Source organism: Anomaloglossus baeobatrachus, chromosome 8 (assembly GCF_048569485.1).
Source record: "Anomaloglossus baeobatrachus isolate aAnoBae1 chromosome 8, aAnoBae1.hap1, whole genome shotgun sequence".
NCBI classification, from domain to species: Eukaryota; Metazoa; Chordata; class Amphibia; order Anura; family Aromobatidae; genus Anomaloglossus; species Anomaloglossus baeobatrachus.
The window spans coordinates 125,901,870-125,929,099 of NC_134360.1; the positions used below are offsets into that span (position 1 = coordinate 125,901,870).

Consider the following 27,230-nt stretch of genomic DNA (forward strand, 5'->3'; position numbering starts at 1 on the left):
TTTAGCAAGTACAGACACTCCCCATGTTATCCTGTGGGACATGGGGAGTGCTGTGTCTATGCTGAGGTATGTGCAGCTGCAAAAAATGCTACGGATGTCCCCCAGCCGCACATAAATGCATGTCAATTATTCCTGCGGAAATACCTGCAGAAATCCCACCTCTCCACTATGTAGATAGAAGCCAGGACTTCCGCAGGTAAGTCTCGCATGAATGTACGCAGGTTTTCCGCAGATATTTCGCTGGAATCCCACAGCTATGGATAGCTGCGGATTCCGGGGAACTGCTGCGGGAAGCCTGCGGATGCACCTGCAGATATATAAAAAAAACTGACCCGCACATCCAACAAATGTGAACAGGTGCTAACTAAAAAAACATAGTAACTATAAATGCATACAGTTGCACACTGAAAAAGCCAAAAATGTACAAGGGAAAATATGGCACTGCATTACTGCAAAAGAGAGATATTTAGTTTATGTATTGGCCAATGCATGTAAGCCCGGAAACCAACGGCAAGGTATATCTCTGTAATCCGAGAACCTAACATAAATGCCACTATCTAGGTTAAAAACATCCGTATCTGGGCAAAATGCCACTATTTGGACTACAAACCTCCATGTATGGGCAGCTGGCACCTGTTCACATTTGTTGGATGTGCGGGTCAGTTTTTTGATATTTCTAGTGAGTCTTTTTCTGACTGAGCACTCCGCCCTAAGACCTGGCTGTGTTCATAACCATTGTAGCAGGAGCCTAGCTGCCCATACATGGAGGTTTGTAGTCCAAATAGTGGCATTTTGCCCAGATACAGATGTTTTTAACCTAGATAGTGGCATTTAAGTTAGGTTCCCGGATTACCGAGATATACCTTGCCGTTGGTTTCCGGGCTTACATGCATTGGCCAATACATAAACTAAATATCTCTCTTTTGCAGTAATGCAGTGCCATATTTTCTCTTGTACATTTTTGGCTTTTTCCATGTGCAACTGTACCTGCAGATATATCCGCAGGTACATAGTCCCGTGGGCACATAGCCTTAAAGTCAATGGAGCTGGGAGGTCTTAGGTTATTAATAGCAGCTGCTATTGGTTGCTATAGGAACAAAATAAATTGTTAGTATAAGAAGCTTATGTGTGAGGTAATAAGATGTCGGTGGGGAGACGGATAGAGAGAGACAGAAAGAGACAGACAGACGGGGAATGAGAGACAGACAGACGGAGAACGAGAGACAGACAGACGGAGAACGAGACTGACAGACAGATAGAAACAGATAGACACAGATAGAGAGACACAGAGATAGAGAGACAGAGACGAATACAGAGACAGACAGAGAAAGACAGAGACTGGGAGAGAGACAGAGAGACAGTTACTATCCCGGGCAACGCCTGGGTACTACAGCTAGTATAATATATATAAAAATTACCTGCATTTTCTGCATCTGAATAAGATCTCTTTACTTTGACCCATAGAAGCAGGATCTGAGGCAAACACTTCACGTGGAACTTTATGTAATTCTAAAAACAGATAAGAGAATTGCTGTTACCAAAGTTGCAAAATAAAAATCGAATTAAACATTTTCCAAATTTTGACCCCTTAATGCCCACAAGTTCACCATTTTACAACAGTCATGAATAGGTCTTAATCCTCGGCGCCACCTTTTTGAGTGTTTTTGTACCACCCGAAGGGTAAAAATACAGAGGGCATGAGCTGTGCACTATAGCCGACACCATGCTGCATCAGCCACAATTGGTGTTACCACCGATCGTGGTGGTATAACCCTGCAGATGTCACGCCAACTGTCCGTGTAGCACTGACAAGTCTGATGCACTACAATACAAGTAAACGAAAAGTTCAAGAACCTTTCTAAAAATCTAAGAAAAAAAATATAGAAAAAAAAATGAAACGCACAGTTTTTATGCAGGAAAAAAAATAAACAAAAAAACTTGCATAACTGGTATCACTGAACGGGAGGATCCAAAGGATAAAACGATCATGAATTTGTGTACAAGATAAGTAAAAACAAGACAAAAATGTAACTTTCATTATACAGATACACAAAAAAGAAGTATAAAAAGTGATCAGTCATTTGTAAAAAATAAAGAAAGAATAAAATGTATTTGTTGTAAAGTCAACTTTTCCTGCAAAAAGGACGCAAGGCGGGAGGAGGATGGATAGTCTGTATGTGCTCACTCCTGGCTCAGGGGCCCACTGGAAGGATTTATCTATTCCCTGTGATTTACTTGCTCCCCAAACCTGTTGTTGCCTTTGTTAATCTGTGCTGCTCAGGGCAGTCTTTTCATACTGTATTCTTTGCTAAATCCAAGAAAGTAGGATTTTTGTGTATTCACCGTAAAATCTCTTTCTCTGAGTCTTCAATGGGGGACACAGGACCATGGGTTATACTGCTGTCACTAGGAGGCTGACACTAAGTAGACAAAAAAAGTTAGCTCCTCCCTAGCAGTATACACCCCGAGCCGGAGGCGGACTCAGATCAGTTTGGTGCACAAGCAGTAGGAGTACTACCAGAACCACCATACATAAGACAAGGTCATAACTAAAATAATGTAGCCGTGCGAACAAATGGTCTAGGAACAGAAGACCACTGAAAATGGCAGGCAAAATGCAATTAAACAACCAAAAACAAGCAGGGTGGGTGCTGTGTCCCCCAATGAAGACTCAGAGAAAGAGATTTTATGGGGAGTACACAAAAATCCTACTTTCTCTATCGTTTCATTGGGGGACACAAAACCATGGGACGTCCAACAGCAGTCCCTGGGTGGGAATACGTAAGCACCGCAGATAGGAAGAAAACGGCCTCCCTCGGCGGGCTTGTACAATATCCGAATGCTCTCACCCTATTACAGGTGTGCAAGTGCCGCCTGCAAAACCTTTCTCCCAAGACTGGCATCTGCCGATGCTTGGGTGTGAATATGGTAGAACCTAGTAAAGGTATGCAGGCTAGACCAGGTGGCGGCCTTGCAGACCTGATCGGCCGACGCCTGATGCCTAATCGCCCAAGAGCCTACTACTGCCCGGGTAGAGTGCGCCCTTACTCCCCGCGGCGGAGACCTGTCCCGAATCCGATAGGCCTCAGATATGGCGGAACGGATCCATCTGGCAATCGTGGCCCTGGACGCCGACTTACCCCTCTTGGGACCAGAAGGAAGGACGAACAGACCGTCCGACTTATGGAAAGGCGCGGTCCTGGAGACGTAAATTCTGAGGGCACGCACCAGGTCCAGGGTGTGCAAGGACTTCTCCAGGCTGTGAGAGGGACCAGGACAGAAGGATGGAAGGACAATTTCTTCGTTTAGATGGAACGGTGAGACCACTTTTGGCAGAAAGGAGGGGTCTGGCCGGAGAACCGCTTTGTCCTGGTGAAAAACCACGTGTGGTAGTATATTCTTGATGAAGATGGCTTTCTGGCCCTAATCATTGTCTGTATCACCCTAGAAGAAAAACCGAACCAAAAAAACTCTGGGTGCACAGCCAAGTGACTATTAATTATAATGAGGATCACTGTGATATGGTTTTATCCTTTTGATTGCGCGTCCCTTATTCATGAGCTTTCCTCTCCCCAATTGGCCTTGAAGAAAAACCAGCCTGAGCTAGAACCCAGGATTCAATAGCCAGGCCGTCAAATTTAGGACCTTTAGGACCTTTGAGTTCTGGTGGAAGAGAGGTCCCTGCCACAGAAGATCTGGATGGTCTGGAAGGCGCCACGGAGCGTCTGCGAGGAGCTGAGTGAGTTCTGCGAACCATGCTCGCCTGGGCCAGTCCGGAGCCACCAGAATGACTGGTATTCCTTCTGCCTTGATCTTCTTGAGAACCCTCGGGATCAGAGGAAGCGGAGGGAAGATGTACGGGAGACTGAACTGGCTCCACGATAGCGTGAGGGCGTCGACTCCTAGTGCCAGGCGGTCGCGGCACCGCGCGACGAATTGTGGAACCTGACAGTTGAACCAGGAGGCCATTAGGTCCATATCCGGAGTTCCCCATCTGCCGCAGATCTGGTTGAAGACTTCCCTGTTGAGAGACCATTCGCCTGAGGTGAGGCCTTCCCTGCTGAGGAAGTCCGCCGCCCAATTGTCCACGCCGGGGATGTGTACCGCCGAGATCAGGGAGTGATGAGACTCGGCCCAGTGCAAGATCTTCTTGACTTCCCGCATCGCCCCGACACTCCTTGTGCCTCCCTGGTGGTTGATGTACGCCACCGCCGTGGCACTGTCCGACTGGAACCTGACTGGGAAACCCTGTACTAGGTGCTGAAACTGCTGCAAGGCTAGCCGGATGGCTCTGATCTCCAGAATGTTGATCGGGAGACAACTCTCTCGAGGTGTCCATCGGCCTTGCGCTGTGTGATGCCGGAACACTGCCCCCCAGCCTTGGAGACTGGCGTCGGTGGTCACTATCCTCCAGTGGAGCGGAAGGAATGACCTTCCTATCGCGAGGTTGCGGCGATTGATCCACCAACAAAGTGAGTCGTGGGTCTCCGGTGAAAGATGAAACCTGCGGTCCAGAGAAAAGGGAGATCTGTCCCACTTCCTCAGCAAGGCCAGCTGGAGAGGCCGGAGATGGAACTGGGCAAAGGGTACCGCTTCCATCGTCGCCACCATACGACCGAGGACTCGCATACCGAACCTGATGGAAACCTGGCGCTGACGCCGGAGAATGCGGAGGCCTTGTTGCAGGGAAGACATCTTCTCCTGTGTGAGGAACACCCGCCCTTGGGTGGTATCGAATACCATGCCTAAAAAGGTGATCCGTCGGGCCGGGGTCAGAGAGGACTTCTTCCGATTGATCAGCCATCCTAACCGTGAAAGGGTGTCGATCGAAAGAAGAACCTTTGATTAACATATCGTCCAAGTACGGAATGACCATAACACCTCTGGAATGTAGGACTGCCATGGCAGCCGCCATGATCTTTGTGAAGACTCTGGGGGCAGATGCGAGGCCGAAGGGAAGAGCCGTGAACTGGAAGTGGTCCTCTGCTATCGCAAAGCGGAGGAACTGTTGGTGGGAGAGGGCTATCGGGACGTGAAGATAGGAGTCTTGAATATCCAGCGATGCCAGGAATTCGCCGACCTCCATGGACGCGATCACGGAGCGGAGGGACTCCATGCGAAATGGCCGAGGTCTCAATGACCTGTTGAGAAGCTTTAGGTCGAGGACGGGGCGGACAGAGCCGTCCTTCTTGGGGACCACAAAAAGGTTGGAATAGAACCCCTTGAAACGTTCTGAGGGAGGGACTGGTACCACGACTCCGGCTTGGAGAAGGGATTCTATGGAGTGAAAGAACGCGCGAGCCCGCGCGGGGGACTCGGGAGGGCGAGATTGGAAAAAACGTCTCGGTGGCTTTGAATCGAATTCTATTTTGTAGCCTGAGACGATGATCTCTCTGACCCAGGCATCCGCGGTCAAGGGGAGCCACACATGCTGGAACTGAGACAGACGCCCTCTTACAAGTCTGGCGCTGTTGCGCGCCGACCGCGAGTCACTTGGAGGAGCGACGACTGTAAACGGAGGAGGACTTCGTGGACTGGCGGGGACGTGAACGCCAGGCGGGATTGGTCTTGAATGACGGGGTCTTCCTGTCCCTCGGAGGGGAGCGGGATTTCCGAGGTTGAGGTGGGGAGTTGAAGCTGCGAAAGGACTGGAAACGAGCGGTGGGGCGCCGATTCTGGACTCGCTTAGGGCGAAATTGGGGGAGGGATGTACTTTTTCCTCCCGTCGCCTCGGAAATCAACTGGTCTAGCCTATCTCCGAAAAGACGTTCCCCCAAAAAGGGCAGGGAAGTCAATGATTTCTTAGAGGCCGCGTCCGCACTCCAGGACCGGAGCCAGAGGGCTCGACGGATAGCCACACTGTTGCTAGAGGCCTGGGCCGCGCAATTAGCCGACGCCAGGGCTGCGTTGAGAAGGTACTCACCCACGAGTGAAATCTGCGAAGAGATGTGGACCAGATCCGGATTGACGGAAATGGCACGGAGTCCGCTGCGTAGAGTGTCCGCCCAGGACATTAGTGACTTCGCAACCCAAACAGAGGCAAAGGCCGGGGAGAGAGATGTGCCCGCTGCCTCGAAGGCGGAACGGGCCAACCTGTCAATAGTACGGTCCGTGGGGTCCTTGAGAGACGTACCGTTAGGGAGCGGAAGGACTGTGTGAGAAGACAGGCGGGAGACTGGGAGGTCGACCACAGGGGAGCCTGCCCATTCCTTTCGGAGCCCTTCAGGAAAGGGATAATGTAAATCAATGGACTTACCGCTGGTAAACACCTTGTCCGGCTGTTGCCTGTGGTTGCGCAGTAACTCAGCGAATACTGGATGTCCACTGAATGCGCTATGGGCCCGCTTCATCCGCTTAAAGGAGACCTGGGTGCTCTGAGAGGAGACTGGGTCAGCCTGTACCTTTAGGGTCTGGTTTACTGCTTCTACCAGGCTATTCACCATGCGCCGAACATCAGCCGCCTGCTCTGAATCCAGCAGAGGTGCCGCATCTGAATCGTCATCGGAGCGGTCGGAAGACTCACGGGAGGAGTGGTAGTCTGGACCTGGGGATGAAGGTGAAACCTGGGAGGATGCTGAAGACGAGACCTGGCGGGTCCGCTTCTGAGCAGCAGAGGAGGTCCCTGCGACGGGGCGCACCTCCTCCTGAGGAGATTGCGTCAGGTCTGCGGGAGTATGGGCGAGCGACGGCAGCAGGCGCAGCGCTTGCGCAATGGTCCGAGAAGCCTCAGAGAGGGAATCTACGGACTGGGACAGGGACGCCAGCCAGTCGGGAGGGGCAGGACGCAGGACCCTGCAGCATCTGACGCTGCGGCAGCTGCGGTATCTGAGGCGTCGGCAGAGGAGCATGCAAAAAATAAGGCAAATGGGGCCTGCTTGGGTCGGGCGGACCTAGAATTAGGCATGGTGCAATGGTACTCTCACTGGGGCTGCTAGGAAGGAGACAGGAGAGGACTAAATAGTCACTAAACCAAGTGAAAACTACCTAGTGAGGGCTACTCCGTAGAAGCAGAGCTTACCCGGGTACTGTGTGCTGCCCACCAGTCCAGGAAGAGGGAGTTTAGGAGCGAGCGTGGCCAGGGAGAAAACGCCGGCGCACTGCAGCCTCAGGAGACCAGGAGCAGGCTAAGATGTCGAGGGGACGCTGGAGGAGGAGCCGCGTTAGAGCGCAAAAAAAATGGGGCATCCACTGCACACACAGTAAGCCAGGAGGCTGAGCGGTGGGAGGAGACTGGGCCTGACGTTCGGCGGCCAATAGCGCTGCAGCGGGGGGCGTGGCTAGGACGCAGGGGCGACTAGGCCGAGACCGGGGCCTAAATTTTGCAGCAGCCGAGGGAAGAAGGTAGGAGGTCGGTCGGTCCTACCTGATCTCGGCGGCGCTGGGCCCAGCGATGAATGCGGTGCAGGCAGGGCGCTCTGCCCCTGCCTGTGTGCAGCGCCCACCTCATGGAAGACTGCGGGCTCCAGGGAAGCAGCGTGGAGAGGCAGGGAAGTGGACGTCAGGAGGGGGGGAAAGGAGCCCCCCTGCAGGAGAAGGGAGCGATGCGGACCCCATCAGACTCCAGACGCGCTGCGGAGGTCCAGTCCCTGCTGCATGTCCCTGTGCACCCTTTGGGGTAATACCGCAGGGTGGATCAGGGGTGCCCATGAAGGATCTGCGCCACACGCAAACCCGGGAGTGGTACCACGGGGATGGACGGGGGAGAGAGCCCGACGTCTCAAGCCTCTGCGACCCTGGGGAGTGGTATCCACAGGGCTGCAGAGGATGAGTGATGAAGAAGATACCTTCAGAAACGAGAAGACAGGTATGAGAGCGATGAGCGGCGCCGAAAAAAAGGAAAAAACGCAAAAATCAAATGGCTGAGGGGGGCCGACACGGCCCATATCAGCCTCCTACGACACTAAGTTTAAGTAGCTGGACCAATAGCTGAGCCAATAGAATAATCAGACATAAAACATAACTTTTACTATTCCATATATAAAAATGAACTGTAGTTCATAGATGAGTTAAAACCAAGGTTCACAGTCGTCACAGTAATTAGACGATTAACCAGACCAAAATATAGGGATATTGAGATCCTACACAACACGGACTGCCTCAGCTGGTTTAAATTCTAATGGACAAACATGCCAACAAGCGCTCCATCCAGCTGAAGTATATATAGAAATGGTTAATCACATTTAAGATCCCCAATCATGGGAACCTGTCTCTGTTTGTATTATAGGCAGATTTTTATACACTGAGGAATTAAAAATAAAATATTCCTCTCTGATAAGGAATGGTCTTACCAAATCCCAAGATAATAGGCAGGCATTAATTGCAGGTTACCGGCTCAGTCACAGGGGGGCTGTTTCTCAGCACATCAAATCCCATACAGCCAGATAACCTCAGTCAGGCAATTTCAGTGGTTCCCACTCCCAACGTTTCAAACTGGATCATCAGGGGAGTACAAGTGGGATATCAGCAGTGGACGTCACTAAGCATCGCTTTTACATGACCCTCCACAGGTGCCCGATTCACTACAATAGCAATAAATACATATCAGAAAGACGCCCAGGGAACTGCCGTTCAGGCCGCGTTTGTCATGCCCCATGGTTGTATTAACTCACCGCATCCAGGCGTGTGTCGAACCTGATTCAAGCTTGCCGCGCTTAGCATTTGGAGCAACGCTCCAAATATAGCACGGCGCATGCGCGGATTCGTTGGAATGATGACGCGCACTCCCAGAATGCCTCCGGGCCGGAAGTTACGCATCATCCAAAGCAGCGTCGCTTAGAAAGCGTCATCCTCCTCACCCGATGACATCACATCCGGGTGAGTGGAACGCAAGCAACCCCATTGAATGGGTACATATGTTAGCGCTGCCTAGCAACCTCGGTTCCCGATACCATGGCTGCATTTCTAGTTACAAGGCATTGGGCACAAGTCCACATAGAAATGCCGGTATATATTAGCAATGTCACAGGTCAGGTTTATACTATGAAAAAATAGAATGAAAGCGCACTAGGCTGGTGCAGCCAAAATGATGTAAACAAGAGAAAAATAGAAAAAAGATTTAAAAAAAACGGATTAAAAAACAGAGGGCTTCTTACAGAATAGGCTCCGGCCCATTCCAAAAAACAGTCGGAAACACAGGGTCAAATTGAAAGTCAGTGCCCAGATGGGACCCACAGAGAGAGGGCAAAGGCCACCAGAGACGGCCAGGGGGACTATAAGGGCACTTAAATGTATGTTGTTTGTTGTTTTAAGGGGAGTGGATAAGATCATCTAAATGTGTTTCCCTTAAAGGGGGAGGGTCAAAGAAACTAAGGTGCATACTAGTCACTGACCCTAGGTGTAAATACACACTACCTAGCATGTGGGGGTCGGCACCCTATCATAACCCACGCCCGTGGTGCCCCCACTCGGGCGTCGACTTTCCCTCCTAATAGGGCCCTAGTTCTAAGGTGCTCCTAAAAAAGGGGAGAAAGAAAGGGATTCATTTAATCCCACTGGTACCATAGTACCAAGGGTATAGATCCAGAAGCATTCCTTCTGGAGGATGATCTTGTCCCAGTTTCCACCACGTAAAGGAGGGTGGATCAAATCAATGCCCATTACTCTAAAGCTTCCCAAATCGCCATTGTGGGAAGCATTGAAGTGTCTTGCCACTGGTGTGTCATTTTTATTTAAGATGTCATTTTTATGTTCCCCCACTCTGCGCCTCAGCTCCCTGATGGTCTTGCCTACAAACAGCTTACCGCAACCACAGCTCACCTTGTACACCACCCCCTTTGATTTACAAGTTATAAACGACCTCAAAGAGTATATTTTACTGCCTGTTTTGAGTTTTTAAATTCCTTTCCTTCTTCTATATACTTGCAATTGATGCAGTCATAGCACTTAAAACAGCCTTTCACATCACTTTTTTTGGCTGTTTTTTTCTCTTGGAAGTGGCTATGGACCAATCTGTCACTTAAGGATCTCGCCTTTCTGTAAGTAACAGATGGGTGATCCGAAAGATATTTGTCAATGGCAGGGTCCGTATGTAATATGGGCCAGTGCTTCGATAGTATTTTCCTTAGGTCCACTGCACCGTTGTTAAATGTTGTAATGAACCTTAAGGTGTCCGTGGTGGTGGCATTTTGATTGTTGGGATGTAGTAAACCACTCCGATCCAAACCGCATGTGGACTTGTAGGCCTTCATAATGACCTGCTCAGGTTAGCCCCTCTCTCTCAGGCGTCCCATCAGGTCAACTGACTGTGTTTCAAAAGCCGCATCATCTGAACAGTTTCTCCGCATCCTTGTAAACTGTCCCTTAGGAATCCCCCTCTTAAGGGAGCCAGGGTGAGCGCTCTCCCATTTTAACAAGGAGTTTGAGGAGGTGGCCTTTCTATACGTTGTTGTTCTAAGGCGACCCTCTGGTCCTCTCTCGACCAAAACATCGAGGAACGCCAGCTTATCTCCACCTACTTCACAAGTGAAGCGTAGGCCAATGTTATTATTATTCAATTTGGCCATAAAAGTGTGGAACTCCACCTCCGAGCCCTTCCAGACAAGGAAGACGTCGTCTATGTACCTAGTCCACAAGACGACGTCCTCCGTGTCTATCAGGCCACCAAAAACCACCTTCTCCTCCCACCAGCCCAGGAGGAGGTTGGCATACGATGGGGCACAGCACGTCCCCATCGCAGTCCCCCTGAGCTGATGGAAGAACCTCCCATCGAAGGTGAAGACGTTCTTGGTCAAGCAAAAAGTAAGGGCCTTGATGACAAAGTCGTTGTGCTGCATATATTGATTCCCTCTAGTGCTTAAAAAATACCTCACTGCCTCCACTCCGGCCTCATGGGGGATGGACGAGTACAGAGCCTCCACGTCGATACTACATAGGAGCATGCCTTCCTCAAGATAGATATCGTCAATTCTACGTAGGAAGTCAGTTGTGTCCCTCAAGTACGAATTAAGGGAAATCACAAAAGGTCTTAGAATCCTGTCAACATAGATGCTCAATTTCTCTGTTATACTACCAATACCCGACACAATAGGGCGACCTCTCAAAGGGTTACACCCCTTGTGTATTTTTGGCAAGATATAGAATGTTGCCATTACTGGAAAAATAGGTAATAGGTAGTCAAACTCATTTTTGTCTATAATATTCAAAACAAGAGCTTCGTCTAACATGTTCCTTAGTTCGTTTTTAAATCTCAAGATTGGGCTTGAATCAAGTCTGGTATAACATGCCTCATCATTGAGGATCTCAAGACAAATGTTCTTGTAGTCTTTGGAATCCAGTATCACCACATTGCCCCCCTTGTCAGAGGGCTTGATGGTGATACTGGAGTCCTTTTCCAAGGTTTGTAGACTTAGCATTTCCGTTTTTGACAGGTTGTATTGACCCCTACGTGTTCTTGTGCTATTTTTGATGTCCTCGGTCACCAAGTTGACGAAAACATCTATCGCATCAGTCTCTGCACAGGTAGGCGGTGTTTTCATGCTTCTATTTTTAAGGTGCGTGAATGGCCCTTCACCCAGGTCATTAGGATTGGTATCACTCAGATGAAAGAGTAATCTAACGTCTTCTAGGAGGTCTCCTGGGATTCCTAGTTCGGCTGATGATTTCTCATTTTGTCTGTCAAAAAATGTTTTCCACTTAAGGCATCTAGCAAATAAGTTAAGATCCTTAATTGCTGTAAACTCATTGAAATCAGTGGTAGGGACAAAGGACAAGCCCTTGTTCAAAATTAATAGCTCAGTAATTATTGAGGGGTCTAGAAGACAGATTTATCACCTGAGGAGCTCCCCCCATTACATGGGGTTTGGTACACCCTTGCTCCTCAGGTGATACTGGTTGTCTAAAAAACCCCCCCGGCCCTGATTGTAATTGGCTCCCCTGTAGCTTCCTCTCCCTCTCCCCCTCTGTTTTTTGTATTGTTGTTGAGGTTTGTACCTAATATCCGTATCAGACAGTTCTGCGTCTGTGGACGAAAAGTCAGTCTCACTCTGCCTCGCAGTTCGATTATTAGAAGGGATGTAGACTCTATTATCTTTAAAATCTTGAAGATCCCTAATGTAGAATTTATGTTTTCTCTCTTTTAATCTATATTGGAATTTCTCAATAACACCTTGCAATACAAGTTCTTTATTTGCAAACTCGCCTTCACTGGAGAATTTGCGTGTTACATCAATATGTTCCTTCAGGGAATCTTCAAGAATTAACAGGTTTTTTCTCTCTTCATCCAAAAGAAGCTTCATAAGCCGAAGGGAGCTATCAGTAAACTTACCATTGTGGATCTTGTTTTGTATATTGCTAACTATCTTGAATTTTCAGCTGTCTATGGCAGGTTTTTTATCGACAGATATTGACACTAGGCAATGGGCCTCTGAGGCCAAAGATGTCTTCTCTGAGAAAAATCTTGTATTGAAGAGGTACACACCAACCTTGAGTGGTGCTTTCAAGGACCTCACCAGGGTATATAAGGAGCGGATAATATCCTGGTGGGAGGTCCAATCACTAGAAAGCTACATTAAAGACAGAATAGTCCCTAGACACCTAAGGATAACCCTCCAGCCGGGTTACCGTCAAAAAAATCCTGATTCCATAAGCAGATGGGAGAAGGAAGCTACTGATAGCTCCCTTCGGCTTATGAAGTGGAAAAAATTTTTTGACAGACAAAGAAATCATCAGCCGAACTAGGAATCCCAGGAGACCTCCTAGAAGACGTTAGATTACTCTTTCATCTGAGTGATACCAATCCTAATGACCTGGGTGAAGGGCCATTCACGCACCTTAAAAATAGAAGCATGAAAACACCGCCTACCTGTGCAGAGACTGATGCGATAGATGTTTTCGTCAACTTGGTGACCGAGGACATCAAAAATAGCACAAGAACACGTAGGGGTCAATACAACCTGTCAAAAACGGAAATGCTAAGTCTACAAACCTTGGAAAAGGACTCCAGTATCACCATCAAGCCCTCTGACAAGGGGGGCAATGTGGTGATACTGGATTCCAAAGACTACAAGAACATTTGTCTTGAGATCCTCAATGATGAGGCATGTTATACCAGACTTGATTCAAGCCCAATCTTGAGATTTAAAAACGAACTAAGGAACATGTTAGACGAAGCTCTTGTTTTGAATATTATAAACAAAAATGAGTTTGACTACCTATTACCTATTTTTCCAGTAATGGCAACATTCTATATCTTGCCAAAAATACACAAGGGGTGTAACCCTTTGAGAGGTCGCCCTATTGTGTCGGGTATTGGTAGTATAACAGAGAAATTGAGCATCTATGTTGACAGGATTCTAAGACCTTTTTTGATTTCCCTTAATTCGTACTTGAGGGACACAAGTGACTTCCTACGTAGAATTGACGATATCTATCTTGAGGAAGGCATGCTCCTATGTAGTATCGACAAGGAGGCTCTGTACTCGTCCATCCCCCATGAGGCCGGAGTGGAGGCAGTGAGGTATTTTTTAAGCACTAGAGGGAATCAATATATGCAGCACAACGACTTTGTCATCAAGGCCCTTACTTTTTGCTTGACCAAGAACGTCTTCACCTTCGATGGGAGGTTCTTCCATCAGCTCAGGGGGACTGCGATGGGGACGTGATGTGCCCCATCGTATGCCAACCTCCTCCTGGGCTGGTGGGAGGAGAAGGTGGTTTTTGGTGGCCTGATAGACACGGAGGACGTCGTCTTGTGGACTAGGTACATAGCCGACATCTTCCTTGTCTGGAAGGGCTCGGAGGTGGAGTTCCACACTTTTATGGCCAAATTGAATAATAATAACATTGGCCTACGCTTCACTTGTGAAGTAGGTGGAGATAAGCTGGCGTTCCTCGATGTTTTGGTCGAGAGAGGACCAGAGGGTCGCCTTAGAACAACAACGTATAGAAAGGCCACCTCCTCAAACTCCTTGTTAAAATGGGAGAGCGCTCACCCTGGCTCCCTTAAGAGGGGGATTCCTAAGGGACAGTTTACAAGGATGCGGAGAAACTGTTCAGATGATGCGGGTTTTGAAACACAGTCAGTTGACCTGATGGGACGCCTGAGAGAGAGGGGCTACCCTGAGCAGGTCATTATGAAGGCCTACAAGTCCACATGCGGTTTGGATCGGAGTGATTTACTACATCCCAACAATCAAAATGCCACCACCACGGACACCTTAAGGTTCATTACAACATTTAACAACGGTGCAGTGGACCTAAGGAAAATACTATCGAAACACTGGCCCATATTACATATGGACCCTGCGATTGACAAATATCTTTCGGATCACCCATCTGTTACTTACAGAAAGGCGAGATCCTTAAGTGACAGATTGGTCCATAGCCACTTCCAAGAGAAAAAAACAGCCAAAAAAAGTGATGTGAAAGGCTGTTTTAAGTGCTATGACTGCATCAATTGCAAGTATATAGAAGAAGGAAAGGAATTTAAAAACTCAAAACAGGCAGTAAAATATACTCTTTGAGGTCGTTTATAACTTGTAAATCAAAGGGGGTGGTTTACAAGGTGAGCTGTGGTTGCGGTAAGCTGTATGTAGGCAAGACCATCAGGGAGCTGAGGCGCAGAGTGGGGGAACATAAAAATGACATCTTAAATAAAAATGACACACCAGTGGCAAGACACTTCAATGCTTCCCACAATGGCGATTTGGGAAGCTTTAGAGTAATGGGCATTGATTTGATCCACCCTCCTTTACGTGGTGGAAACTGGGACAAGATCATCCTCCAGAAGGACTGCTTCTGGATCTATACCCTTGGTACTATGGTACCAGTGGGATTAAATGAATCCCTTTCTTTCTCCCCTTTTTTAGGAGCACCTTAGAACTAGGGCCCTATTAGGAGGGAAAGTCGACGCCCGAGTGGGGGCACCACGGGCGTGGGTTATGATAGGGTGCCGACCCCCACATGCTAGGTAGTGTGTATTTACACCTAGGGTCAGTGACTAGTATGCACCTTAGTTTCTTTGACCCTCCCCCTTTAAGGGAAACACATTTAGATGATCTTATCCACTCCCCTTAAAACAACAAACAACATACATTTAAGTGCCCTTATAGTCCCCCTGGCCGTCTCTGGTGGCCTTTGCCCTCTCTCTGTGGGTCCCATCTGGGCACTGACTTTCAATTTGACCCTGTGTTTCCGACTGTTTTTTGGAATGGGCCGGAGCCTATTCTGTAAGAAGCCCTCTGTTTTTTAATCCGTTTTTTTTAAATCTTTTTTCTATTTTTCTCTTGTTTACATCATTTTGGCTGCACCAGCCTAGTGCGCTTTCATTCTATTTTTTCATAGTATAAACCTGACCTGTGACATTGCTAATATATACCGGCATTTCTATGTGGACTTGTGCCCAATGCCTTGTAACTAGAAATGCAGCCATGGTATCGGGAACCGAGGTTGCTAGGCAGCGCTAACATATGTACCCATTCAATGGGGTTGCTTGCGTTCCACTCACCCGGATGTGATGTCATCGGGTGAGGAGGATGACGCTTTCTAAGCGACGCTGCTTTGGATGATGCGTAACTTCCGGCCCGGAGGCATTCTGGGAGTGCGCGTCATCATTCCAACGAATCCGCGCATGCGCCGTGCTATATTTGGAGCGTTGCTCCAAATGCTAAGCGCGGCAAGCTTGAATCAGGTTCGACACACGCCTGGATGCGGTGAGTTAATACAACCATGGGGCATGACAAACGCGGCCTGAACGGCAGTTCCCTGGGCGTCTTTCTGATATGTATTTATTGCTATTGTAGTGAATCGGGCACCTGTGGAGGGTCATGTAAAAGCGATGCTTAGTGACGTCCACTGCTGATATCCCACTTGTACTCCCCTGATGATCCAGTTTGAAACGTTGGGAGTGGGAACCACTGAAATTGCCTGACTCAGGTTATCTGGCTGTATGGGATTTGATGTGCTGAGAAACAGCCCCCCTGTGACTGAGCCGGTAACCTGCAATTAATGCCTGCCTATTATCTTGGGATTTGGTAAGACCATTCCTTATCAGAGAGGAATATTTTATTTTTAATTCCTCAGTGTATAAAAATCTGCCTATAATACACACAGAGACAGGTTCCCATGATTGGGGATCTTAAATGTGATTAACCATTTCTATATATACTTCAGCTGGATGGAGCGCTTGTTGGCATGTTTGTCCATTAGAATTTAAACCAGCTGAGGCAGCCCGTGTTGTGTAGGATCTCCATATACCTATATTTTGGTCTGGTTAATCGTCTAATTACTGTGACGACTGTGAACCTTGGTTTTAACTCATCTATGAACTACAGTTCATTTTTATATATGGAATAGTAAAAGTTATGTTTTATGTCTGATTATTCTATTGGCTCAGCTATTGGTCCAGCTACTTAAACTTACCATTGTGGATCTTGTTTTGTATATTGCTAACTATCTCCTACGACACTAAGCAAAAACTGATCTGAGTCCGCCTCCGGTTCGGGGTGTATACTGCTAGGGAGGAGCTAACTTTTTTTTTATCTACTTAGTGTCAGCCTCCTAGTGACAGCAGTATAACCCATGGTCCTGTGTCCCCCAATGAAACGATAGAGAAATGTTCTTTTATGAGGTTGGCCACTACTTTGTATATTTTGCATATCAACAATAATAAATAAATTAATTGTATCGTCAACTACCTTTTTGTACCAACTTTTGCACTGAGCGGTGCTATGTAGCTTAGTGCCAATCCCATGACACCCAAGCTGCGGTGGCCGCTGGTATCCGGTGATGTCACGTCTCAACTTCCGGGCTTTAGAAATTGACGTGACATCACCCTATCGTGCAGCCATTCACCCCGATTGACTGCGCTGTGGACAGTGTTTCACCGCACAGCATATAGAACTCACAATTATTCCCAAAATTATTTATTATATCAAAAATAAGAAAGTGCAAAACACACATACAGTGCTGGCCAAAAGTATTGGCACCCGTGCAATTCTGTCAGATAATACTGATTGATTGCAATCACAAATTATTTGTTATTATCTTCATTTATTTTGCTTGCAATGAAAAAACACAAAAGAGAATGAAACAAAAATCAAATCATTAATCATTTCACACAAAACTCCAAAAATGAGCCAGACAAAAGTATTGGCACCCTTAGCCTAATACTTGGTTGCACAACCTTTAGCCAAAATAACTGCGAACAACCGCTTCCGGTAACCATCAATGAGTTTCTTACAATGCTCTGCTGGAATTTTCGACCATTCTTCTTTGGCAAACTGCTCCAGGTCCCTGAGATTTGAAGGGTGCCTTCTCCAAACTGCCATTTTGAGAGCTCTCCACAGGTGTTCTATGGGATTCAGGTCTGGACTCATTGCTGGCCACTTTAGTAGTCTCCAGTGCTTTCTCTCAAACCATTTTCTAGTGCTTTTTGAAGTGTGTTTTGGGTCATTGTCCTGCTGGAAGACCCATGACCTCTGAGGGAGACCCAGCTTTCTCACACTGGGCCCTACATTATGCTGCAAAATTTGTTGGTAGTCTTCAGACTTCATAATGCCATGCACACGGTCAAGCAGTCCAGTGCCAGAGGCAGCAAAGCAACCCCAAAACATCAGGAACCTCAGCCATGTTTGACTGTAGGGACAGTGTTCTTTTCTTTGAATGCCTCTTTTTTTTCCTGTAAACTCTATGTTGATGGCTTTTCCCCAAAAGCTCTACTTTTGTCTCACCTGACTAGAGAACAGTCTTTCAAAACGTTTTAGGCTTTCTCAGGTAAGTTTTGGCAAACTCCAGCCTGGCTTTTTTATGTCTCAGGGTAAGAAGTGGAGTCTTCCTGGGTATCCTACCATACAGTCCCTTTTCATTCAGATGCTGACGGATAGTACGGGTTGACACTGTTGTACCCTCGGACTGCAGGGCAGCTTGAACTTGTTTGGATGTTAGTCGAGGTTCTTTATCCACCATCCGCACAATCTTGCGTTGAAATCTCTCGTCAATTTTTCTTTTCCTTCCACATCTAGGGAGGTTAGCCACAGTGCCATGGGCTTTAAACTTCTTGATGACACTACGCACCGTAGACACAGGAATTTTCAGGTCTTTGGAGATGGACTTGTAGCCTTGAGATTGCTCATGCTTCATCACAATTTGGATTCTCAAGTCCTCAGACAGTTCTTTGGTCTTCTTTCTTTTCTCCATGTTCAATGTGGTACACACAAGGACACAGGACAGAGGTTGAGTCAACTTTAATCCATGTCAACTGGCTGCAAGTGTGATTTAGTTATTGCCAACACCTGTTAGGTGCCACAGGTAAGTTACAGGTGCTGTTAATTACACAAATTAGAGAAGCATCACATGATTTTTCAAACAGTGCCAATACTTTTGTCCACCACCTTTTTTATGTTTGGTGTGGAATTATATCCAATTTGGCTTTATGACAATTTTTTTTCATTGAAGACAAATTAAATGAAGATAATAATACCAAAGAATTTGTGATTGCAATAATTTTCAAGAAGAAACTGAGTATTATCTGACAGAATTGCAGGGGTGCCAATACTTTTGGCCAGCATTGTAAAACCACACCATCAACAAGGTGTATAACCGTATAATACCTCCAATAAGTATAGAATATTAGCACAAGATTCCTTCGATTTGCCCCTGGATACCAGGAGCAAAAATGAAAGAAGCAATTTCCAATATAGCAAAAAATCAAATAAATGGCTAAATACAAGTATAACACAGGGTCATCACATGGTATCAAACAGTATTTCAATACAGATAAAAGAAGTTTCTCAAAATTAACCACAAAGTGGAGAAAAACAGTTATGTCGATGGTGGAACAAAATGGATGATCAGTCCCCTGCGTGTCCTGTTTTGCCACAGATTATTGGTGGTTCTTGCAAAAAAAGTGTGGGTGATATTGCCTCGACACGTTTCTCCGCAAGCACGGTTCATCAGGAGGCCAATTTGAGGTAAATATGATGAACAAGAGATCTAAGGCATGCAGTTACATAGCACAATTCCCTCAGGTAATCCAGTGATGTTGCAGACAATCCTGAAATGATTCACCAAATAGCAGGAGAAGGAGCCTCTGACCTTTTGGTCTATTTTGAGAGTTCACCGCACAGCATAGCCTAAGAATGGAGAGCGTGGTACAGGGGCCCACTGACCCCAGAGACTGTTTCAGCTGGATATACGTCCAAGAGCGCACATCCAGCTGAAAAGCATTGCAGCACAGAAACCCGTCAGGTCCCTGCGCAGTAAATTGCGGTGACAAGGGGTCACAGGAGGCAGGAGCTGGTGCTGAGGAGAACACGTGTGCCCACTGTTTAAGAGAATGAATGTTCACTGCTCTCCATGCCTATAATCCCGCCCACCTCTCTGCACTGAAGCTGGCGCCAAGGAGTGGGCAGGATTATGGCCATGTAGAGCAGTGAATATTAATTTCCTTAAACAGCGGGCACACGTGATTACCCTTCCGCTGGATTACTGCTATTAAACAGAATGAATATTCCCTGCTCCCCATGTCCATAATCCTGTGCATAGGCAGCAGCAAAAAGATGCAGGAGCTTGAAGATAGAAGGGGAGGGTTTTTTAGTGGAGTTTTGAGTGGGTGTGATAGGTGCTGGCTTACAAGCCATTGCAATGCATGATGGAACGTGTAATAATAGAACACAGAAAGTCAGGAGAGAGGAAGTTGTCGATTAACCCCAGAGCTATATCCAATAATGAGGATGTGCTGATAGAGCATGATAAAAGGCAATATTGGAAAAACAAGATGTTGAATGTTTTGAGAGGCACATAATAGCAAGATTTATGCAGAGAAAAAAAAAAAAAAAAAAAAACCAGTAATGTTGTGTGCGCACACTACACTTTGGTTGTGATTTTTTTTGGTGCAGTTGTCACAAATCTGCATGTATATCCTTATGCCAGCAAAGTGAATGAGAACTCTGAAATGCTGTGCGCACGTTGCTTATTTGCCCTTGCAGATTTGGTGCAGAAAATAATCTGCAGCATGTAGATTCTTTTTTGCCTGCGTTTTTCATCCCTTCCACCCACTGACTTCATTATGAAAAATATGGCAAAACTGCACCAAAAATGCGGCAAATAAAAAAACAAAACAAAAAACAAACCACGCATGTGTTTTTTGTTGTGTTTTTCTGCCACAAGGTGCAGATTTGTTGGAGAAAATTCCTGCACCAAATACTCAGCGTGCACACATAGACTTTTGGTAGTGGACGACCTCTAAGTATGGCATGGAGGCAGAATGTAACTAACTATTTTCACCCTGTAGCTTTACTTCCACTAAGCCAGACATTATTTAAATGCCACGTCTCTGAAGTGGTTTATATAATTTACAGAGAAATATGTCAAGACCTTTCTTTCTGTTCTTTACCTGGGTATTTATGTGTGAGTTTCTGCAATCTGTACTGTTTGTAGCTTGCACTGCTGAAATCCACATCACAACCCATGTCTTCAAATATCGCCAGCTGGTTCACAAACTCATCATTGATTCTGAAAGAAACATATACAGGTAATGAGTCAGAGGAGCTGCTCTGTGTACACCATTAAACTCAAAACTTCTTTTTTCGGTTGTGGGTTTGAGTTTAAAATGCCAGAATAGAAAAAAACAAGAAAAAGTACAGGAAAGCATTATTAAGCCGTAAATACAATTTACGGAAAAGATTAAAAAGAGATTGAAAACAAACACAAAAAGAAACTTCTGCAGACAATTCTAAGCAGATCACAATTATAAAGATATGTGATCCTCCAGACCTCCAGATCTGCATTTCTGGCCAATCTGAAAACAGGGAAAGGGTCGGGGTGTCTCAGGGGACTGAAGTAAGGCGTTCAAAGACAAGTGTGAGAAGCTGACAGCTATTGTAGATTAAAGGAGCTGTCCGCTCCACCTGTGGCTGTTAAGGTACATGATGGCTGATTACATCAGCCATCATCTGCTAGGCTCGGTGCGCAAGCCCGCATCAAAGGCAGGAACAAAGCTGATGACGTACATGTATGTCAAAGGTCGTGAAGGGGTTAACATTGATGGCCTATGCAGAGAATAGGTCATCAATGTCTGATCAGTGGGGGTGCGACACCCCCAGCAAACAACTGGTCTTTGCAGGCGGAATTGCACAGCTCAGTCTACTGTATAGTGGCCGTGGTTGAGTATTGCACTTCCATCCCCTATTGATTTGAATAGGGCGCAGATATGTAGTACCCTGTGCGGCTCCATAATTGTGCAGTTCTGGCCGCCACTGACACCAAAAACAGCTGACTGGTGCGGCACTTCTGACAGACATCGATGACCTCTCCTAAAGATCGGACAAATTTTATAGTAGTATAATATGTCAATCATTCTTTTTATTGGCTAATCCTGTGTAACTTTGTGTAGCGTGTCAGGGTTCAGACGTCAGTGTTTATACAAGTAAGCAATGAAAAAACTGGTCTGAGTTTGTCTTACCTATTCAGAAATGTTACTGCAACTCGCTCACTAACATACAAGTTAGGCCCAACTGAGAACAGTTTTTAAGGTAAAACAAGTATCAAAGTTTATTTAGCTAGACTAATAATCTAGTACATGTGCATTTATATAGGAAATAACTATAATCATCGAGTAGGCATCAATACATCACCGGATTTTGTAGCCTAACTCTGTGATCGGGGGACTTCCAGACAATCTCATCAGGAGGAAAACCGGGAACAATTTGTCAGCACGTCTGCTAGACCTCAAAAAAAAAAAAAGTCCCACCTTCCCCTGGAGAGTATCAAGTCCATATCCCACTTGAAAACAAATTGCTTGTATAACCAAATGTTACACAAACTCTAATAGGTTCCATTTATCCAATATAGTATCCCTTTTCTGAGTGGCCAACTCTTCAGATGTCAGTCTACACTGGACAAATGTGTCATCGGATGAGACATGCCAAAAAGCTCCTGGTTTCAGATATTTTACCATACAATAAACATGCACACATTTCTCAGCCGCACAGAGAGGCAGCCAACTGCTGGCAGAGAGTCAGCCGCCCGCACGCATTGACAGGCACCTAGCTGCCTGCACAGACAGGCACCCGGCTGGCTGCCCGCACAGACAGCCCCCTGCCAATTCTCTACCTCCCGGTAAGCTATATTCTGATTTTAAGACGCACCCCTCATTTTCCTCCCAAATTTTTGGGACGAAAACTGCGTCTTATAATCCGAAAAATACCGTCCTACCTACTGTAGCTGGCAAGCTGCGTTACTTGATGAGTTGGATGGGCAGTGATACCCTAGTTAATGCAGAAACTCATTTTAAGCATTTTTTAAATGGAATTATAAGTAGATACTGGGGAGATTTAGTGTCTACACTATTAAACAGTTTAAAAAAACTGGTGAATGATATAATTCCATACGAGAATGTAGTGTATAGAAACAGAGGCTGCCCCAAGAGGTGTGATTTATCGCCCAGTGCTATAGTTTCCTCAATCTCGCACTATGCGTCCTGATGTATTGCAAGATTCTAAATTTGTAGAGTGGAATTCCTGATCTAGCTAGACTACAGGGTGTATACTAATACAGCATTAATACAGTACGTGACCTTCACTATGGATATTTTGCTACTGCTAGAGTGTAATGTGTTATAAAATAACATTTCCTACTATATTATAATTATCATCATTGCAAGTACGACATGGCATTGTGTTAAATGGATATCTTTGTTATGAATTAAAATTAACCCCATGCCACTGTATATTTGTAATCTTTATTCTGAAGAATTTTTCCTTAAAAAGTTAAAAAAAAAAAAATATAAATAAAAATGCATGTAATTCACACATAATGGTATGAAAGTTGTGTCAAAGCCAAATAACAGGGAGTATAAAAAAAAACAGCATTATTTAAAACAATATACCAAAAAATAAAATCTGCAGCATCAGGCATAAAGGCATGTGATAAAAACACATGTAAAAACTCCACTCAAACCCAATTAAAAAATGCAAATAACCTAATTTACATAATAAGTGCAGAAATGCTATAACAAAAACTCACCAAATAATCGAGAAGTTCTAAGAGAACTGGGACAAAACATCTCCAAAGTGAAAGTTCTTGTGTAGGGTTCCTGGTATACTACTGTGTATGTTTAGTACCTACCAAAATTAGTCCAAGGAAGAACAATTGGTGAGATGAATTCAGGATCATGTAGGACTAAAGGCCGCTTTACACGCTGCGCCATCACTAGCGATAGCACCCGCCCCCGTCGTTTGTGCGTCATGGGCAAATCGCTGCCCGTGGCGAACAATATTGCCGGTACGCGTCACACATACTTACCTTCCTAACGACGTCGCAGTGGCCGGCGAACAACCTCTTTTTAAAGGGGGCGGTTCGTGCGGCGTCACAGCGACATCAATCAGCGGGCCACCAATAGAAGCGGAGGGGCAGAGAGCAGCCGCATTCACATCACTCCCACCTTGTTGCTGGAGGACGCAGGAACGCTGTTGTTCGTCGTTCCCGGGGTGTCACACGTAGCGATGTGTGCTGCCTCTTGAACGAAGAACAACCTGTGTCCCAAACGAGCAACGATATTTGGGAAATGAACAACGTGTCAACGATTAGGTGAGTATTTCTGATAGTTAGCGGTCGCTCGTAGGTGTGACACGCAACGACGTCGCTAACGAGGCCGGATGTGCGTCACAAATTCCGTGACCAAAGCGATATCTCGTTAGCGATGTCGCTGCGTGTAAAGCGGCCTTTAAGCTCATTCATGCATATCTGATCCATGTCCTTAACCCTTAGTGACGGAGCCAATTTTAACCTTAAAGAGAATCTTGTGACCAGATTTGTCCCCTATAAACTGCGGCCACCAGTAAGTTCTTATACAAGTACACCTCAATAATCATTAAGATTACCAGAAATAAGAACGTGAAATAGATCCCTCTGTGTGTAATGACTCTATATAATATATGCGTTTCACTTTTTGTATTGAATTACTGAAATAAATTAACTTTTTGAGGATATTCTAATTTATTGAGATGCACCTGTATATAGCGCTGATACCTCCCGAGCCCTCCTGTTTGGGGTAAGAAACAATATTTGAATTTTGGAAAGCAAATTTGGCTGAAATAGATTGCAGGCCCACGTCAATTTGCAGAACCCGAAATGTACCAAAACATCAGAAACTCCCTCAAGTGACCCAATTTTGGAAACTAAACACAAAGGAATTTATATAGGGGTGTGTTGAGCATTTTGAGGTGCTTCACAGAACTTTTAAAATGTGAATGTGAAAATGATAGTTATGTTTTTTTCCGCTAAAATATTTAAGTCCAAAATGTATAATTTTGACAATGAATAATAAAATAAAAAACAGACCTCATAAGTTGTTATGCAATTTCTGCCGAACACCGGGATACCCCATACATGGTCAAAAATAAATGTTTTGAGCACATGGCAGGGCTTGGAAAGCAAACAGCGCCATTTCATTTTTGGAACGCAAATTTGGACAACGTGTTGCCTTTGTAGAGCCCCTGAGGTACCAATAGCAGTCATAGCCTTCGAGTGATCTAATCTTCCTTGTATAATGTCATCAAATCTTCTACAGAACCTACTTAATATCAGATTTCTTCTCTTGCAGCCTCTGGTAAGCCTCTTCAAACGTGCACCTCGTGGTGTTCATCATGTAAGCGGCGACCACAGCAGCACTTCGGCTTACTCCAGCGTGGCTATTAAAGAAAAAGTATCAGGTGAAATACAAAATGTCTAATTCATGAGAGAAATTGATACACACAAGATTATTTTTTTGCAACTAAGTAATGTGACCTATGTAATGTGTTTTTAGAGCTAGAGGGAACCTCTCATGTCCCTAAACACTATTAACCTGTATATATGGGGTTAATCTGCTGTCAGGGTCCGCACTGAAAGGCCAGCCAACGGGAGAATATCAACTTTTATGCCCCTGGAGCCGCAGGTTTTCAGTCATAGAAGCGGTGTAAGGCAGAGGCACTGGAAGCAGCGGCTGTAGGCACGCCCCGCCACCTTGATTTACAATCCAAGTGCCAAGGCGTGCTTACTGCTGCAGATCATTGTGTACCGAGCGGTGACTAAAGCTGTCCCTCTATCACTGAGAGACGGAGGCTGCTGGAGGAATAAAGGTAATTTCCTCCCTGGAGCTGGGCTTTCACTATAGCAACTTGACAGCACTGTAATACTATTAACCTGCAGATTAAGGTAACTCTAAATCTGCAGGATAGCCCCTTTACCACCCGCCGGCAATTTTCCGTTTTCTTTTTTTCTCTTCCTTTATTTCAAGAGCCTTAACTTTTTTATTTTTCTGGCAATATAACCATATGAGGGATTGTTTTTTGCAGGACAAGTTCTACTTCTGAATGACACCATTCATTCTGCCCTATATTGTACTGGAAAACGGGAAATAAAATCTAGGTGAAGTGAAACTGCAAAAAAAGTGCAATAGCACAAGTGTGTTGTTGTTTTTTCTTTTTATTATTTATCATTTTCACTATATGGTAAAACTGATCTGGGAATATGATTCCCCAGGTCAGTACGAGTTCGTAGATACCAAACATGTATAGTTTTACCTTTATTTAATTGCTAAGCCCACATTAAAGGGAGGGAGGCACCTAGGACAGAATATATACACTATATATATGTGTATGTATGTATGTATGTATGTATGCGTAGATATACACACATATATACATATATATACATACATATATATATACATATACACACACACACACACACACACACACACATACAGTATTTTTCGCTTTATAAGACACACTTTTGTTCCCCCAAATTTTGGGGGAAAGTAGGGGGTGCGTCTTGTAAGCCGAATATACGGGGGGGGGGGAATATAATATAATATATATATATATATATATATATATATATATATATATATATGTGTATGTATGTATGTATACATACATACTGCAGGGTCCAGGGGAGGTGGGGGCGCTGCTGGGGGCAGGTGTTGCAACGACAAGGTGAACCTAGAAGTCATCTATATATATAATTGCCTTATTCATTCTGTCTGTCTGTCTTGCTCCAAAATTCTGTCGTTACCGTGACAAGCGTCTCATTGGCCGCTCGCCTCGGCTCCGCCCCCAGGCTCCGCCCCCCACAGATTGGCCTCTCGCCCCGGCCCCCTGCACGCATTGGCAACTTTGCCATGCCCCGCCCCACTCACGAATTGCACACTCGCTCTGGCCCCGCCCCCCCGCACGCATTCCCTGAACCGACACGGAGCCCCGACTCCCAGGTGAGTGCTGTACCCCCGGGAGCCCACACCAGCGTACGCCGGCAACCCAGCCGACACATACCCTCGCATTGCTGGGGTTGCCGGCGTACGCTGGTGTGGGCTCCCGTGCGTGCGGGGGGCGGGGTACGCTGGTAACCATGGTACACATCGGGTAATATTGTGTAGCATGGTTACCAGCGTATGCCGGCTCCCTGCCCATTCACATCATTGGTCTCCCGCTGTCACACGCTGATGCGTGCTGCACAGCAGGAGACCAACAAGTGACCCAGCACTGTCGCTTTGAATACTTACCTGATGTGTACCATGCTTATCCTCCTTTCTCCCCAGGACTACTCTTCCTATTATCCTCCTCTCTCCCCAGGACTACTCCTCCTATTATCCTCCTCTCCCCCCAGGACTACTCCTCCTATTAGACTCCTCACCTCCAGGACTACTCCTCCTATTATCCTCCTCTCCCCCCAGGACTACTCCTCCTATTATCCTCCTTTCTCCCCAGGACTAATTCTCCTATTATCCTGCTCTCCCCACAGGACTACTCCTCCTATTATCCTCCTCTCCCCCCAGGACTCCTCCTCCTATTATACTCCTCTCTCCCCAGGACTACTCCTCCTATTATTCTCCCCCCCCTCCAGGAATACTCCTCCTATTATCCTCCTCTCCCCCAGGACTACTCCTCCTATTATTCTTCCCCCCCCCTCCAGGAATAATACTCCTATTATCCTCCTCTCCCCCCAAGACTACTCCTCCTATTATCCTCCTCTCCCCCAGGGCTACTCCTCCTATTATACTCCTCACCTACAGAACTACTCCACCTATATATATATATATATATATATATAAACAAAAATCATACAGTAACAGTAACTACACATACAGTAACTACACAATACAGTAACAATACAGTAACAGTATCATACAGTAACTACACAATAAATTCTAGAATACCCGATGCGTTAGAATCGGGCCACCTTCTAGTGGGTAATAAAAGCCTTGAAACACGTATCATATCTCTCGCTGAGAAAGAAATCTATGGGTAAGTTCA

The 27,230-nt window shown here is 46.0% G+C and overlaps 1 protein-coding gene across 1 annotated transcript in view; it reads right to left on the reverse strand.

The window, feature by feature from the left end:
- The window catches only part of DUSP12 (dual specificity phosphatase 12), a 96,348-nt gene that overhangs the window by 38,193 nt on the left and 30,925 nt on the right, over positions 1–27,230 (reverse strand). The window contains exons 3-5 of the mRNA XM_075320925.1: positions 24,513–24,626; positions 20,330–20,448; positions 1,419–1,509 (exon numbers count right to left, since the gene is read on the reverse strand). Coding sequence (XP_075177040.1) covers positions 1,419–1,509; positions 20,330–20,448; positions 24,513–24,626 — 324 coding nt within the window. The remainder of the gene's footprint in view (positions 1–1,418; positions 1,510–20,329; positions 20,449–24,512; positions 24,627–27,230) is intronic.